At 35.9% G+C, this 18,373-nt stretch overlaps 2 protein-coding genes across 2 annotated transcripts; one reads left to right on the top strand and one right to left on the bottom strand.

The window, feature by feature from the left end:
• Positions 1-3,689: 3,689 nt before the first annotated feature.
• On the bottom strand, positions 3,690-4,404 carry LOTGIDRAFT_116965 (hypothetical protein; the record flags this gene model as incomplete). Its single annotated transcript, XM_009055748.1, has 2 exons — positions 3,690-3,840; positions 4,253-4,404. Coding segments are annotated over 2 exons (303 nt in total), but the record flags the coding sequence as incomplete, so codon positions are not given.
• Positions 4,405-9,894: 5,490 nt separating this feature from the next.
• LOTGIDRAFT_117034 (hypothetical protein) lies at positions 9,895-10,520 on the top strand (the record flags this gene model as incomplete). Its single annotated transcript, XM_009055749.1, has 2 exons — positions 9,895-10,070; positions 10,388-10,520. The coding sequence occupies 2 exons, from the start codon at positions 9,895-9,897 to the stop codon at positions 10,518-10,520; spliced, it is 309 nt and encodes a 102-aa protein (XP_009053997.1).
• Between the last annotated feature and the right edge of the window lie 7,853 nt (positions 10,521-18,373).

The following is an 18,373-nucleotide window of genomic DNA, read 5'->3' on the forward strand; positions in this document are numbered from 1 at the left end:
ATCAGCTAATGTGAACCCTAGATATCAAATTATTTAAGTTCTTTACCGGTATATAATGAGTACCTGTTAAACATTTTTTGCTCTTTTTGCTAGTAATTGATGGAACTGAATATTCTACTTGGCCTGTGCTTCAGTAATTTTAATTTTTATTTTTATTGTATACATTGTTATAACAACCTCTTTGGTTTACATGAATGCAGACAGTTTACTTTAAAAAACAATCAATCATTTGATCCATTAGTTTGTTTGTTTAACAAAATAGAAAATATGCCAGACAAAAGCTGCATTGCATGAACATTTGTATAATTTAAAACCTGTGTATACAATCAGCAATTAGAATACTAATGGAAAATTAATATAGCATTAAAACCTGCTCTGAGTGAAAACACTTTAGTGTGCCCTTTTAGCTGTCTTCAAGAGATGGACCGGTGATAGTTTACTTTCATATATCTAAACTAAGAAATGTCAAGGATGTAAAACAAGAAGTGAAAGCAGCCTTCAACCATAACAAATCCAAATTTCATGTGTTTAAAAAATTAAATTTACAACACAAATGAAATTTAACCAGAAGAAAAAATTCCTTGTTTCATTTGGTAGAGCTCAATTCGACTATCCACAAAAAGGAAGGCAAATCTTACACACATTTTCATGGCTATGTCTCTTTAATAATTTTTCCAATAGTGATAGGGTAAAAGACTTTTATACATAACCATCTCAATGCTTTCTCTAGCACTTCCAGATTAGCAAGCACCCACTGAACTGATCTTTGTTTCCATGATCTACAAAATATTTATACTGAGTATTTTACCTGTAGAACACTTTAGACCATTGTCTCTTGTACTAGACGTCTGCTACCAGCTTCATAATTTAAACTACATTATCCAAAATCGACTATAATAATATCTCACACCGAACTGAATAATTTACCGAACTTCAAGTGAACTCATCATAAAACAAGTAATCTAAACAGTTATCGAAGTGAACCGAATCAAATTCTGAATTAAACTAAATAATGTAGAGAAAATACATTGAGAATAACTCTAATAGAGTTCTATTCAATATACATTTGTCACACAGTTGAGTTTATTTCCTTCTATTAACAGAGACTGAGATGTTATATCCGACACTATAGGTATGAAAATTTTCCTGACACCACATTGCTAGACTAGCAGGAATATAGTATTGATCAATCTATTCAGCTATATCTTAAAGGGAATTACCAACAAACTAATATTGGTACCTTTCAGTGCCAGTCAGAGACAAACTAAGGTATAGATTAGCTGTCTTTCAGTATCAAGTACAAAACACATTCTTTACTTCTTTATTGACGTCTGCTAATGCTTTACTGATCATTTGGATGCATTTGCCAGGAATTGATTTCCACTTTAAAATGTTTTTAACTGTGATTTTATATCAGTCAGGAATACTTCCTTTCAGTCATGTAATTGAAGACAAATATTATGGTATATTAAATGTACTGTAATAAAATTTGCTATTAGTTACTATACCTTGATCCCTATTGCAGAAACTGTAAATGTTTTCTCTCTTGTATGAAATAAATCTTATTAAAGTCATTCAGGAAACTTATCATAATTGCACAATAGGTTATTTGGGACTATTGTCAATTAGGCCTAGGGATAGGTCACTGATATAATGATGAAACTCAATTTGTACTTGTAGCCTACCTTTAATTCAATAAATTAGGCTTATCAGACAAGTATGAAACTGATAAAAGTGTCTTGCTAAAAACTGAGAACTTACTAAAACCAAATGGATTCTGGGTTAAATTCACTATAAAACGATTCGACACACTTATACGGAAGAGTTCCGTTTACTTTAAATTGGTTATATTTAGTAGGCCTAACCGAATGCAGTAGTAATGGTCTTGAAAATTAGGCCCATAGCCATAGGATATTTAGATAATTTTTCGGATAAATTTCCATAGTAAAATCCGTTCTGATAGCTTACCATGAAAAGTTGCCTCTGCTCTGACACCAAGTAAATAAGTCTTTTTCTTTCAGAATGGAGTTAGGGAAGAGGGCCATGCTAAATATTTGTTTACATGTTGACAGGACCTCGTGTCCAATCACGTGATTGGATTACTATTGATTAACCAGACACAAAATTGACAAAATATCTGTAAAATACCGATACGTCGTTAATCCAAATCTATCAAAAAGCAAAAATATGGGCACAAGTTCTTTGTTTAAAAAGCGAAAATTATTAACGTATGTCCCTATAAACCCGATTATTTTTTAAATATATACATTGGTTCCTGTTTCCAAAAGTGATTTTGTTTTAATTTTAACTTAAGATAGTGTCCACAGTGTTGTCCCAGGCCAGAACTAGACTATCAGTAGCCTAGTCTAGATATAATTATATTAGGCATTGTCTTTTCGATGAAAACCTGGCATCCTTTTTTGTTTATTACTTTCCACAAGACCTTGATTTGCGGTGAATTTTCATTATGAATAAATGATTTTGAAGGCTCAAATTTGCCACTATATTTTGTCGATTATAGGCTAGGCCTATATTCCCTTCTTCTCAAGTTGAAAAATCAGCTATAAATTTCGTATGCCATTTCACTTGATCTTGTAATTGGTACAAGTACATCTTTAAGAAACTCTCTCAAGAAAAGTTATTTGTTGCTTTGTTACGGTATGTAGCCTACAGTTTTGTGATTTGTTGCAGTTGGCCGTCAAAATTGTTGTAAAAAGAAATATGGTCTAAGGGAGATAATCCATTCTCAGACACAGCCAATGGATTTCCAACAATAAGTTTATTTACGGATTTACCTGTGCAAACCATACCATTGTAAAATTCTTAGCCACGTGACTCACTAGAATAGGAGTCAAGTTGAAATAGGGTGATGGACACAGGCCCTACAAAGTTAGGCCTAGATCTTTATATTTTTTTCATTCATTCATTATATTGGGCTGAATGTTAGGCAGGACAATGTGTATTGGGCCTAATTCTGACCCATGTTAAATAAAGAGTTTATTATAGAAGAAAAGCTTATCCTTCAAAAAGGTTTTAAAAAATTATTCCATTGACTTCAAGATCAAGTATGAACTGATTTGGTATATTTTGAAATATCTGTATAAAATAGTCTAACAGAGTTAAACGGATTGTGAAGAGATTTTCGAAATTTTTTAAGTCTATCGGTGACACTGATAGCTTCAATTTGCAATTTCCATCAGACGTCTGTTGCTCCTGAAATTCCACTAAATCCTAGTGTTTAATGACGTCACTAATCGCAAAACATGCTTCATCACATAGACCTAAGGTCATTCGAATGGTGCAAATTGATTGTTATCAGTGTCCTCGATAGGCCTACACATTTTTAGAAAACCTCTTTACAATCCCTTAACATTATCAATATCGAGGGTTTCTGTCGTATCTGTACTTCTTTAGATTTCCTCGTTTCTTACATTTACCCCACCATCTGAAAGAAAGAAATATTTCTTAAAAATATAAGTCCATGTCCATGTGGTCGTCAACATCAAAGTTTAAAGGGGATGAATTCGCAACTTGTGAAAAAAAAAAAGAAAAAAAAAGAAAAAATAAATCGGGGTAACTCTAAGAAAGTTAATTTTACAAATTCAAAATTGAAACAAATGTTAATAAAAGGAGTAAGCCATGTTCTTCAAGGTTTATACGTTAAAAAATAAAGAAGAAAAACTCAATACTTACCCCTTACGGTCACACACCCGCTCGGTGTCTTCTTTAAAACAGTACCTTTGAAATATGTTAAAATACAACTGACCAACTGAAGTACCTATCTCATCTTTTGAAACTTTCAGGCATTCGTAGAATTCTAAATCACAGTCACAGCTATATCTAAAGTTAAAACGACAAGCATATACATGTATTATTTCATAGATTTCTTGGTGTCGGCTTATTACATTGACTGAGACCTAAAGCTGGTTTATAATATATTATTACAATCACGTAGGCATATGAATCCTCTAAAATGGCGGCGATACACAATTCAAAGTGACGCAAGAAACTGCTGTTGGCTTCAAATCTGACACCAAGTCAAATATTTTATAATGGCCCTGTCACACCGGAAAAGCGTTCATACTGCACTGCTATACTGCGACGGAAAATTGACTCAGAGCGTGTTAAGGTCGCCATAAGCCATAAACGTATACGTTTATATATTATAATATAAGCTAGTAGCACAGTAGCTTACACGCATGACAAAGACACTGCAAAAACGTAATACATGTATGAATAGAACATAACCTACTTGTAGTAAGGTAAATAATTGGTAATACCTCTTTCAGTAGAAAAAGGCGCAATGAATCCTGGACACACGTCATGTGATCGACAACAGGCGTCTGTGAAAGCATATCGACCCAAGCCATCGGCACTGTTACCAATACCGCACCAATTTGTACCTGAAATTTACAATAAAAGTAGGCTACTATTGTCAGATATAAAGAACAGATTGTCAATTCTAAGATATACAGATTGTCAGATCTAAAGGTATACAGATTGTCAGATCTAAGATATACAAATTGTCAGATCTAAAGGCATACATATTGTCAGTTCTAAAGATTTACAGATTTTCAGATCTAAAGTAAGCTGATTGTCAGATCTAAAGGTTTACAGATAGTCAGGTCTAAGATATACAAATTGTCAGATACAGATTTGGGATACAGATTGTCAGATATAGATTTGGGATACAGATTGTCAGTTCTAAGATATAGCCTACAGATTGTCAGATCTCAAGGTATACAGATTGTCAGATACAGATTTGGGATACAGATTTTCAGATCTAAAGATATACAGATTGACAGATCTAAAGGTATACAGATTGTCAGATCTAAAGCTTTACAGATAAGCAGGTCTAAAATATACAATAAAAGACATAACATTTTTCAGTGCTGTTTTAACCTTAGAAAATGACTTTGTGCAAGTTATGTATAATCTGATGAAACATGTAGCATGATCAGCTGGCTAGAAAATAAGGTGAAAATTTCAAAATTGAAATTGGAATATATTATGAAAAACACCCTTACTCATCAGGGGCGAGAGACCAACAGCAATTTGAGCTCAAACGTTATTGACAAAAGCTCTTTCATGATGATTATAAAGTTTACGAACCTGGATATAATCCCCTGAAAATTGAAGTCCATCGCCTTCTAATTCGATGTTTCTGTTGCAACTCTTGGTCAGAATGGGGACAAAGATGTAACAGTTCACCCATTTCCGTCAGACTTAGTTTAGTTACCTTCGATGGTTTATTTTCCTGTAAGAGTTGCAATCTGCCGATGCTGCAAAGAACAATATGTAGTAAATTTGGTATATATTTGTAATTTATTTTTCTTAATTCTATAGGGTTCAACATCCGTGGGTAAGAAATGACCCAAATTGACATATTCCTTAATATTGTGAGCGCTGAAAGATTTGCAGCTTTTTATGCGTATCGGGGACACCAATATCATCGGTTTCCATCATTCATAAGCGACTTGTGTGTAAAAACTGCCATTAGGAACCTGTTCATACGCGTTCAAGGAGAAATTATCTTTTTAAGTGCCATCACTTACCTATTTGAGGCTATTTTGCATGAAGATGTTCCATTTCCTTTTGTAAGTTGGAGCAGTACATGTCGGGATTTGTAATAAAACGATGAAGATTTTGTCATTTTAAAACCGTCCCCTCCAGTTTGATTAAATAAAACAGTTAGCGCTGTCAACAACAACAACACAAACATCTTGACTAATTCTATTTACTCTAGAATGCGATCTTGTTGATATTTGTTAATCTACTAAGTTGGCTCGTTGGTAAACTTAGTATTAGTCATTATATACCAATCAAATAGTTTATACATTGCATTTCATTGGTGTTTTTTATAGTAGTACTTTCTATACATAGTTCATTTCATCAAAACTCGTACATAAGCATAGTCAATCGATTTTGATTGATTACAATGATTTTTCATAAAATCTCAAATAGAAATAGTGGACTCTGCCACTGGCAACAGGAATATTTATTCCAGATGGTATATGCAGACAAATGCAGAACTGACATAATTGTAGATAGGTTTCGGAATGTTGTCGGGTGAAAAAGAAATGAAAAATTTTTTATTTATTAATATAAACTTATACCCATACTGTCAGCTTTGGTAACAATAGATGTTGATATTTTCATTGACTGTTGTTTTTTTAATTTCTTGATGTATACATCCCATAAAATGATTTATAGACTTTAGAGACATAACCTAATAAAATCAATATAACATCTGTTTCAAATTGCTCACAGCTTTGATCAAATCTAAAGCTGTCGAAAATCCATCGATAGATTATCAAGAAGAATCACAGATGACAATAATGAAGCCAAAAGAGTACAAGGCTGTTCGAAGAAGAAGAACTGAACAGAAGAATAATTACACGGATGAGCACTTCAGAAGAAGAACTCTACAGAGGAGAAACTACACAGAATAACTCTGTAGAGGGAGAACAATACAAGAAGAACTTTACAGAAGAGGAACTGCAGAAGTACGACAAAGAACTACAGAATTGGAACTCTACAGAAGAACAACTCTGCAGAAGAATAATTACACAGAAGATCTCTACAGAAGGAGAACTCTACAGAAGAATAATTACACAAAAGAACTCTACAGAAGAAGGAAGATTTACAGAGAAAGTACTCTAGTCTGGATGAAGAACTACAAAAGAAGAACTCTAGAATAATTACACAGATGAGCACTTCAGAAGAAGAACTCTACAGAGGAGAAACTACACAGAATAACTCTGTAGAGAGAGAACTTTAGAAGAAGAACTCTACAAATGATGAACTACAGAAATACTACAAAGAGCTACAGAAGGAGAACTTTACAGAAGAATAACTCTGCAGAAGAATAATAACACAGGAAAATTCTACAGAAGAAGAACCACAGAAGAAGAACTCTACAGAGGATGAAATCCAGAATAAGAACTACAGAAGAAGGAAGAACTACAAAGAAAGTACTCTAGTCTAGATGAAGAACTACAAAAGAAGAACTCTAAAGAAGAACTCACAAAAGAACTTCACAAAGGAAAAACATTACAGATAAATTACAGAAGAAGAACTCTCAGAGGAAGAACGAAGTATCATGACACAGGAAAAGTCAGAAGATGCTTGAAGAGCACTTCGCTCCTTACTCACTGTTTACAATCCGTTTTTTTAACGACTAAGATAATACCTTCTGATTTTTCAACCTGGTTTCCTCTTCCGTGATGCAGGTAAGAGGGGCTGATATGGTAAAAGCGTCTAGTCATTCGAATGGGACAATAAACCCGTGTGCTACATGCTGTGCACGTTAAAGATCCCTCGATAGTTGGAAATCGAAAAAAGAACAGGCTAAAGCCACTGTCCTGGCAAAATTTGTACCCTGCATGGCATTGTCTATCTTCATTAACCCACATGGTGCAGAAAAGTAGGACGTAAAATTCCATTCATTTTATTTTCATTTTACCGACCAAGAAAAAAAAGGAAAATTGTCAACTGTATCTTATTTGTAAGGAAATTGAAAAATTATTTCGATTAAGAATACCTTCTCGCGCGAAAAGATCATTTCTGATCATATTTCTTGCAATTATGGTGCCAATAAAACTGAACATGTTCTGTGTAGGTTTTTTGATAACGTAAAATTACATGGTTCGTTGATATATATAAATTAAGTCCTCCTCCCTGTATCCGAACCAATGACGCCGCCAATATATAGGGTCAACAAACGATGTATGTTCATTGAATTGGGTAATGAATGAATACAGACAGCAGTGACAATTTTTAATTACGTTATTCAACGCTTGTCATTAAAAAGGAATGAATATTCAATAATCAATAACAGTCAAATCAAAATTTGAGAACACACGTGTCATATTTATTTGACCTGAGAGCACTGCTAGATTATGTCCCTACTTGGTTGCATGCTCCTCTTGTTGTGTATTTTAGACAACGTCCGAACCAAAGAGACAAAATATTATAAAACTGATGGTATACTAATAGAAGAAACAGTAGGTTCGTTAAGGGAATGTTTTATTATTGGAGACAGGTAGGCCGTTTAATCAAAATCAAGGCATGCGTACATTATCATCTTTCAAGTTAGACCGAAATGTCTGTCTTTATTCCAGCCTCTGATAGCTATTTGGACAGATGTCAGGTGGTGTAGAGAGAGAAAAATAGTCCCTGTTAAACGGAAACATTGCGCATCTCCGTGGGTGCGGGGGTTTTAAACTTATTTAGATACATCTGCAAAACCCAGGTATATTTGAATAGATGAATATTTATGTAGTTCAGTCATATCATCATTTTCTCTCTACACCATTTATGTCACGTCTCCGGTTCCATCAAAGTTTTGTTTTTTTGGCGAAACTGATCTAGCATCGGCCATTTAAAACTGAGTGCGCAGCCAAAAGTTCAAAGGTCATAGAGTCACGTGATGCTGACAAAACGAAAGTTATGGTGATGCCCAGCATTAATTTACAATCATCTTAAAGGTAATTCAATATTATGTTAGAGAAAACGCATCTTTGAAGGTGTGGAAAATCCCCATTTAACAGGGTCTTTTCCTTCTGACTCTATACTCCAGTTGACAACTGTCAAAATATCCATCAGAGGCTTGAATAGAGGCAGATATTTCGGACTAGTTTCAAGTGTAGTAACCATTCTCGAAGGTGGTGTGGTTGCGATCAGTCAGTGTTTATCGCAAAATTACTAATTGGTTATTGTATCTATGTACTATAACTAGTATTCGATAAAATTGAATATCACGTCTATGTATTTACTTTTATGCGGTGACCTTTTTGTTTGATTATCATTCAAATTCAAATTCTATGTGTTTACTAGTTTGTATGTGGGTGTGTTTACCATGCTATTGTAATGTCCATGTGATTTTTACTGGGTTGTATCTTCATTACCTATTTGATTTTTATGTCTTTGTGGTGATTATTACCGAGAGTCTCAGTAGGCTATATGTGTTTTAAGGGAAATAATTCTTGTTTTGTAATTTCTTTTCTAGAGAGTTGATATCAAAGACGTTAGAAAGTCTACCTGATCATAGCATCATTATAGAAAAAACACCAGATGAAATTCACAATATTATAAATACTTGTCCCACTAATCAAAGATTGTCTAGAACTCGTAGATCTGGTGAGATTATTTATCCCGGTGCGTTGTTTTCAAGAGATTTAAAAATATTTTATAGATTACTAATGTAAATTCTAGGTTCTTTGACATGAATCAAGTTGTTTTGCTTTGTGATTGATCCAGAAAAGCTGCATTCATTTTGAAGTTCTATCATCATGACATTTCATAATATTTTATCATTGATTTTATCGACCTGATTATTTTGACTAATAAATTTGGATTTTTGAGAAGAACATGTCAGTTTTCTCTCATCTTCACATTGTCAAGCTTTTACGAACTTTGTTTTATACCTTGACTTCAACAGCTACCTTTCTTGTCTTACAGAAGTTTGTAAATGCAGCGATTTGATTGGATTGTACGCTTTAGAATACCGCCAAAGCCTTCGACAGAAAGTCTGTAAACTGGTGGCCATAATGTTTACAGTCTTTCTGTCCAAGACTCCGGATTCGCTAATATACAATACAATCAAACCACAGCATTCCTTGAAACCAGAAGGAAGCACCATGTGGGCTAATGAAGACGGTGAATGCAATGCAGGGTACTATGAGGGAAATTTGGACAGGATAGCGGTATTAGCCTGCTCTTTTTCGATTTCTTAATGTCGATGGATTTTTACCGTGAACAGCCTGTAGCACACGGGGCCTCGGTTTATGCCTTTTGCTATTGCGTCAAGATATAAGACGAAATTCGTAATAGCTTAACACATGGTTAAGTCTTTATAGGTCATGAGTTTTTGATAACAATCTAAATATATAAATGATCTTTTTTTCAGGAACTAAGTGGTGTGGCGTGGGTAATATATCTAAAGATTATAATGATTTAGGAGTATTTCGTGAGACTGATAAATGTTGTAGAGAACACGATTATTGTCCAGACTATATTTCTCCATATCAATCTAAATATGGTTTAGAAAATAACAGTCCTTTTGTTAGGTTCGTTAAAAGAAATCCCTGCCTTCTAATCAGCTTTTATCAAAATAAATCTTTAAAAAACGATAACCCGAGTCCAACTAGATAGCAGATAGTGACAGGATAACGGTAAGCCACTGATTTGTTCCTTGTTAGAGCATTAGGACAAAGTTTGCCAGTAAGAACTCATGTGCCTCTCGTAAAATTAACAGTGTCACATTTCTCGTTTTGGTGCCATAACTTACATCACCCCACCCCCATTATTTCTGGTTGATGAGCAGGACTCGTGTGGGGCATGGGCCATATTGATAAAACTCTACTATCATAATCATATTTTATAGGTTGAATTGTGATTGTGATAATAAGTTTTATGATTGCTTAAAGAAATCTACAGACCAAGCAGGACGTACTATTGGTGATCTTTATTTTAACTTCATTCTGTCCATGTGTTTTATGAAATGTACTGATAGGTAAGGTTTTATTTACTGTTAAGCTATGGCTCTCTGAAAACTGTCATTCGCACTCTAGAAATAGAAACATGCTTGCATTGATCTGAATGATCTGAAAGAATTTCTTGACAATGTATCTTTAATGTATACTTCCAATCAGATGCGACGTACTATTTCTCTTTTTGGAGTCCAACTATAGTTGCACTGGGAGAAAATGTTTCCAGTTTTTAAAATTCTAATATCAAATCTTCAAATATTTAATTCTCTGAAAAGCTATTAAGAGACGATAACCGTGAAAAATACCTTTCGATGGCTATCCAACAACCCCCAAAAATGACTGTCAGAAGCAGCAAATGTTAAAGGTAAACGTAATACTAGTTGTAAGCACAGACGAATGAGACGGGGTGGGTTTGCGGTTCATGTAACAGTATGTGTAACGTAATTTTTGAAAATTTCAGAAATTCCAACTGTGCAGAAGATGGAGAAATAGTATTTATATATGATAAAGTATTTTAATACTACATTGCAGATTTACGTTAAATTTACCGGGATATTGTGGGAAATATTGCTTTTGTTAGAACTGTTACAATAAAAAGTATTGCGCCGATATTGTTGTCATTATCCCAATCTGGAAGTGCTCTCCATTTCATTTGGTCTTCTCCGTAGGGGTTTTCAACCTGAGGGTAGTTATACCCATGGGGGTAATTAGTAATTTTTTGGACAACTATTATTTAAGTCGTTCTATTCAGTCAGGCTAATTTCCGACATAAAAAGATTGCTTGGAAAACCTTAGAAAAAATCATGAAATAGTAAAGATTTAGGGGGAAGAGCGGTAATTCAATCAATCGGGGATTTTGAAAGATGTAAGAAAAAGAAAAAAAAATGGGGGAGGAGGGGTGTAATTCAATCCATCAAGCATACTAAAAGGGGTAAAAAAAAAGAAGAAAGCTAAAAAAAATTATATTAGGCCTATGGGTTTGTCTCTATTTCTTTTATAGAAATTTTCGTATAATGATTAGAGCTTCACATTACTACAATTAAGAAAGCGTAATTACATTATGACGTCATAATCAATTCCAATAATTCTTGATAACGTCGCAACGCAGAACAGAAGCAACGCTACTAGAATTGTGCAATTTCAGGAATTTCTCCAATATTTCCAAAGAAAATTGGATTTGGCAGGAATTTTATTGATATTTTATTGAAGGATTGATCAAGTGACATTAAGGTAAACTATTTTCTACTGTTATATATAAGTCAGAGATCGTAACTTTGCTGGTTTGAAAAAAAAATTATTTTGCTTGACGGCATTTTTAATGCGCGTTGCAAACGACATGATTCTAGGTTCTCGAGCAAGTTGCCTTATAATCTATTGAAGGATACAAATGAAATGAATTAAATGAACCCCGTCTTTCGGCTTTGAGTTGGCTATATGGCTAGTTCATCTTATCTATGCCCTTCTCCGAGCAACAAACTTCAAGCTTAGTTGCAATTTCATATTGGTGGATGCAATGCACTTGACAGTACATAGTTTACACTGGATACACGTAGTTTGTCATCGGCTATGCAGATATTTATCCTAGTTGACCATCTGCATGGTGTTTGCTTGTATGACTTTTTCAGATAGTGTCAATCTCAAAGAGAAGCATAGGAAGAACCGGAATTTGTCGGTATAGAAGAACTAAGATATTTATATAATATTACAGGAGTAATATAACAATGGATAGAGAACAAGAAAACCATGACGGTCCAAACAGGGATTTCATCAAGGACTATAAAGATTCTTTAACACAATGTCGCCGAGATGGAATAAGAAGAAGCCGCGAGTCCAGGATGAGCCTCGACGACCTGATAGCTATTGCAGAAAGACTAAGAAAACGGGCAGAAAGATATAGACATGTTTGGGAAGGGCACGCTGTGGTTCTGGATAATCGGAGTTCAGAAACAAAAAGACGAAGGGTGGATACCGCTGGTAACTGTTGGAATGAGAGCACTGGCGTCTTTAACGAAAGGTGTTTAGAGCACGTAGAGCGAGATAGACACCAAAACAGATTGACTGCTAACAAGGGCTTCCTTCCTGACAGAAGAGAAGAGAATTTCAGGGTGACCGAACTGAGTCTACAAGAAAAGATCGAAAAAGCAAAAGCATACCAATGTACATGTAGATGCAAAGAATGGAGAGGCTGGTCCGAACCAAGAGATCTAAAAAATAAGGAGGACGGATTACCGAAAAGACCTTCCAAATCAACTCCAGAAATATCTGCAAATGAAAAAGCAGTAAATGACCAGACCTTGATATTAAGAAATCTAAAGTCCTCTGAAAATGAACTAAATTCAACATCATCAACGTTGAAAAGGGGTAGCCACGTTCCCATAGATGAAAAGATCGTCGGAAGAAATACGAAAATGCATGGAGCAGTTTCGAAAGCAAAGTTCGATTATGTTCAGAGTCAGGAAGCGATTGGAACGGTGAAGAATCGTGCATCTGAAATAGAATTCATGGATAACATAAAAGCTGTCAAAGATGATTCTAATCCCGATGCCTCAAATGGTCTGGAGAAAGCAAGAGCTATATTGGATATGGAGATTACTCGTTATATAAAAGAAAATGAGAAGATACTTACAGAAATGGTTTTTGGAGAGATAAATGAGTTCAAACATGGCGAGAGCAAGAGGGAAATTCCACAATATGACAAAAGTGGACTGAAAGTCAATGCCCCGAATGAGCTAAAGAAAACCACAGTTAAATCGGAGATTGGAAAGAAACCTTCAAGGAACCTAGAATCTGTTGTATTTAAAGCTGCCTATGAAGAGAATATGCTTGATGGAAAAGCCTGTGACAAGACAAAGACAGATATAGAAAATAAAGATAGTAAAATAGCACAGCACAAATATGTTGAATACAAAACTGGTGCCACTTGTGATCTGAAGAAACCACAAGCTAATTTGAAGATTGAAATCCCTCATTGCGTAAAAGAGGCGGAGATTCCTACAGTAAGCATGTGCAAGACAAAGGCATATCTGAAACGCGAAGAGACCAAAAGTACTTTACCACTATTGAAAGAAAACTATTGGACACCTTATACCACAAGTGAACAAAAGAAACCAAAAGTCAAATTAGAGATGGAAAGCTCTGGTTGTGAAAAAGGGCTAGAGAAGATACATAGGGATAAAAAATATGAGATAAAATCAATATATCGCAAAGAGCTCAATTGTAAAACTGATACCTCCATTGAGCTAAAGAAGCAAAGAGCTATATTGGATATGGAAATTTCTCGTTATATAAAAGACAATGAGAAGATACTTACAGAAATGGTTTTTGGAGAGACAAATGGTGAGAGCGAAAGGGAAATAGAAGAATATGAAAAAAGTGCACAGAAAGTCAGTGCCCCGAATGAGTTAAAGAAAACCAGAGTCAAATCAGAGATGGAAAGCTTTCGTTGTGAAAAAGTAGAAGAAAGGCTGCCTTTAAGAAAAACCCTTAGCCAGAAACAGAAAGATTTAAGCTATGGTAAAAGCCATAAGCAAAACCAACAGCCAAATATAAATGAATACAAATACAAAATCGATGCCACGTTTGAAATGCAGAAGCCAACAGCGAAATCAGAGATGGAAAGTTTTAAAAAGACAGAAGAGGATAAACCTTCAAGGAAAGCTGTTGACAAGATCAAGAAGGAGTCAATACAAGGGGTGAAGACTATACCACGACTGCAAGAAAATAGCGAATGCAAAACTGGCGCCAAAAGAGAGCTGGGGGCAACGATCAAGTTACAGATGGAAAGCTCTCGTTTAAGGGAAGAAGAGGTACCTTTAAGAAAAACCGTTGTCAATACACAGAATTATGTAAATCATGAAGATATCCAAAGGCAAATGCCACGATTTAAAGAAAACGAATACAAAACTGCAACTTGTGAACTGAAGAAACCAATAGCGAAATCTGACATGGGAAGCTCTCGTATAAAAGAGGTTGAAAAGATACCCAAAAGAATAGAAATTGAAAAGACAAGGCAAGAGTTAATACACGAGAAGAGCGATTTAAGAGAAAAGCAACAGTTTAAAGAAAAGGAATGCAAAGCTTGTGCCACAATAGAGTTGAAAAGACCCCAAGCTAAGTCGGAGATGGAAAGTTCTTGTGAAAAGACAGTAGAGAATATACCTCCAATAATAGCAGTCGAAAAGACAAGGAAAGAATTATTTAGCGAGGAGAGCAATTTAAGAGAAATGCAACAGTTAAAAGAAAACGAATGCAACACTTATGCTACAAGAGAGTTGAAGAAACCAAAAGTTAAGTCGCAGACAGAAAGTTCTTGTGAAAAGACAGTTCAGAAAATGCCCTCAAGAAAAACCACTGAAACGACAAATAGGGAGTTACAATATGAAGACAGCACCAAAACAAGACAGCTAGAAAGAGTATGCAAAACTGATTCCAAAAGGGAGTTGGGAACAAATGTCAAGTTGCAGATAGAAAGCTCTATACCCCCAAGAAAAGTCTCAAACGGCACAAAGAATGAGCTTAAAAATGAAGAAAGCAAACCAGGAGATGAAATCCAAGTAAAATCCTATGCAGGTGAGCTTGAAAAACCTAAAGCCAGAACGGAGAAGGAAGGCTCCAGGTACAAAAAGATTGAAGAGAATGTGCTTCCAAGAAACACCATTGACAAGACAAAGAAGGAGTTGAAATATAAAGAGAGCGAAACAGAAGACTCAAAACAAAATAAAATCCAAATCAATTTTTTTGCAAGTGAGCTGGAAAAACCTAAAGCCAGAGCAGAGAGGGGAAGCTTCAGGTACGAAAGGGAAGACGAGAAAGTGCCTCAAATAAACACCATTGACACGCCAAAGAAGGAGTTAAAATATGAAGAGAGCGAAAATGAAGACGATGTTGAGAGCAAACCAGTGAAATGGGGCGGAAGCAAGCTAAAGATATTAAAAGCTAATATTCAAGCCAAATGGGGGTTTAGTAAGACTAAAAAGATTAAAGACCAAAGAGAAGAGAACCGTGACAAAATCCAAAGCCAGGGGGAACCAGAGAACATCCCCAAGAGACTTCTTAGTACATTGGCAAGTCAGACAAATATGAAATTACAACAAATTGGTAGCCAGAGCGATCCACAGAAAGAAAGCAGTATACGATTGGTAGGAAAACAGATGGACAATGTTCGAAAGGAATCACAAGGGAGCAAAAGCGAGGGCGAACCAGAGAAAGAAAACCACAAGCAAAGTGGTAGTACATCCACCATTCAGACAAAAGCAATGCTGAAGCAGAGCGTGCACAAACAGGTGAAAGAAAATGGAAGCATAATTCCTGCATCGAAAAATTGCAGTAAAATTAAGAATAAACGATTAGAGAAGAGCGAAAGTGAGGATGGACTAAAAAGAGATAAACTATTCAAGAGGCCTGTAACAATAGCAAATCAGGCGGAGAAAACTCCGAAGCAGGGAGAAAGCGAAATAGAAAAACAAATAGTCAGGAAGAGATCTATTGAAAAAGCCGTCCAAAAGATCACTACACAATCACCACAAGAAGAAAATGAAACTGAGAATGAAAAAGAGGAAAAAGTCATCAAGAAGCCTGAATGTAAGTTAGCCACGGAGATAAGCGAGAATGAATGGCAACAAGGTAAAACAACCAGCGATGATAGCAGAACAGCTGAAATCATCTCAAATAGAATTTCAACTAGTAAGACGGGAATGGCGTTGTCGGAGAAGAAGAAACAAGAAAGTGAAAATGTGCAAGAGCAAGAAAAAATAGAAAAATACACCGATAAGGCTAAATTTCAAAACGACGAGAGCGAATTAGACAGCTATATCGAAGAAAGAGACAATGAACAATCCAATAAGAGCTCGCTAAGAAGATGTGCTGCTGCAACGGAAAAGAGTGGTTCACTACACAGGGATAGTGAAAACGGGGCTGTCACAAAGAAACCACAACATGAACAGGGCAAAAGTGAAAAAGGGGAAAGGGCAACTACGAGCACTCTAATTTCATCTGTCATGAAGACGGAGAAAAAATTACAAGAGAATGTAAATATAGAGGAAGAAATTCAGATCTCAAGATCTGGTGGTATGGCGGGAACTGAGAGGTCTGGCTGGAGCGAAAGTGTTAGCAAGCATGGAAATGAGGAATTTAGAAAGAGGCCTGCATTTAAGACATATGAGGCGGACTCTTCAACAAAAATCACTAGGAAGAATGAAAATGGTGTTCATGGTGGGAAAGTGCACGAAAATGTCCACAAGGACGCCTCTCGGAAATCCATACACAAGATTAAAAGAGGAAGGTCACGGCAGGAGGAGAGCGATAACGAGAATGAGAAAGGAGAAGAAACGATCTCTAAAGGGAATCTCGTCAATGAAGTGGAACAGAAGGCATACCATGACAGCGAGAGCGAGAGTGATAGTAAGATTGAGCTGGAGAAATCAAAGATCTGCAAGAAACCAGTGGGAAATTCTGACGGTAAGAAATCAAGGACACTCTTTGAGCAAGAACGATGCGGGAGAGAAAGCGAAATAAAGCGTCAGCAAGAGGTCACCAGAAGCTGTACAAAGCAACCCCCCAGTAAGACAGAAAACAAGATACAACACCAATATATTGAGATCGGAAGCGAGAGTGAGAGCCAGACTGAGCTAGTAAAAGAAAATGCCATCAAGCAAACAATACAAAGAAAAATCAGTAAAAGAGTGTCCCAGCACCGAAAGAGCGATAGTCCGATTAAGCATGAGACACAGGCCAGTAAGCAACCTGCTGGAAAATATGTTGATAAGACAATATTCCAGCATAACGAAACTGTTAAAGAAAAGGAAATAGCCGGTAGAAACTTTCAAGAAAAATCGGAAAAGAAAATGTGGCAACAGGAAAACGCCGTTTATGATAACGAAAGCAAGAATGATGCAAAGACAACGTGCAATTCTACAAGAAAACTTGTTTCGGGTCAAAGAACCGAACTTAAAGAGATTGAAAGCAGTAATGAGGTTAAAGAAAAGAAAGAAAGGCATCCCACAGAGCAATCTACTGTCAAAAGGTCAAAGGAGACACCAAAGAAGGATGACAGAGAGCAAGATAAGGACTGCACGATTTCTTCAGGGGAGTCCGTCAGTAGGATACCATACCAAGAGAGTGAAAAAGAAAGCGAAGGCGACAGTGACACTTTGCTACAGAGAAAAAGAGTCAGAAAGACGAGAAAGAAAATTCCACAACATGAAGGTAGCGAAAGCGATGGCGATGAAACATCTTCCTTAAATAATACAATAAAACTCGAGAAATGGACGGAAAAGAATATGCAGCATGAAGATAGTTGGGAGAGCGATAGTGAGAGTGACACTGACACTGACAGTGAATGTGAGTGGGAGAACGCAATAGTAATAAAGCAATCCACGAGAAATTCTGTAGGAATTAAGAGATTTCAACACGTTAAAAATAACACCGAGGACACTAAAGACGAAGTTCTAACTAAATCTCAAACAAAACCTATGTTCAATTTGAAAATCGATAAAAAATTCAAGAGAAGATCTAGCAGTTTGTCGGTTGAAGCGAGTGATGTTGAGAATGAGCTAGAAAAGGAGAAAATCAAAGAGCAATCCGTGAGCTATTTTGTCAGTAATGAGAGGCCTCAATATGTAGAGAGCCACTATGAGAGAGAGAGCGAAATCGAGAGAGATAGTGAGAATGATCTAGAAAACGAAACTATCATTCCACAACAAGAAAATCGCCAAAGCGGAGATGAAAGACTCATTGAGCACGAAAGAAAATCGAGATCGGGAAAGAAGGAAAGGGTGAACACGGAAGATTCTGAAGATGTTACCAAAGAGGACATTAAACGGGAAAATAATAAACAGAAGATTTCCAAGAAAGATCATCATGATAGTGACACTGAGGAAACT

Source organism: Lottia gigantea, assembly GCF_000327385.1.
Source record: "Lottia gigantea unplaced genomic scaffold LOTGIsca_25, whole genome shotgun sequence".
Classification (NCBI taxonomy): Eukaryota; Metazoa; Mollusca; class Gastropoda; family Lottiidae; genus Lottia; species Lottia gigantea.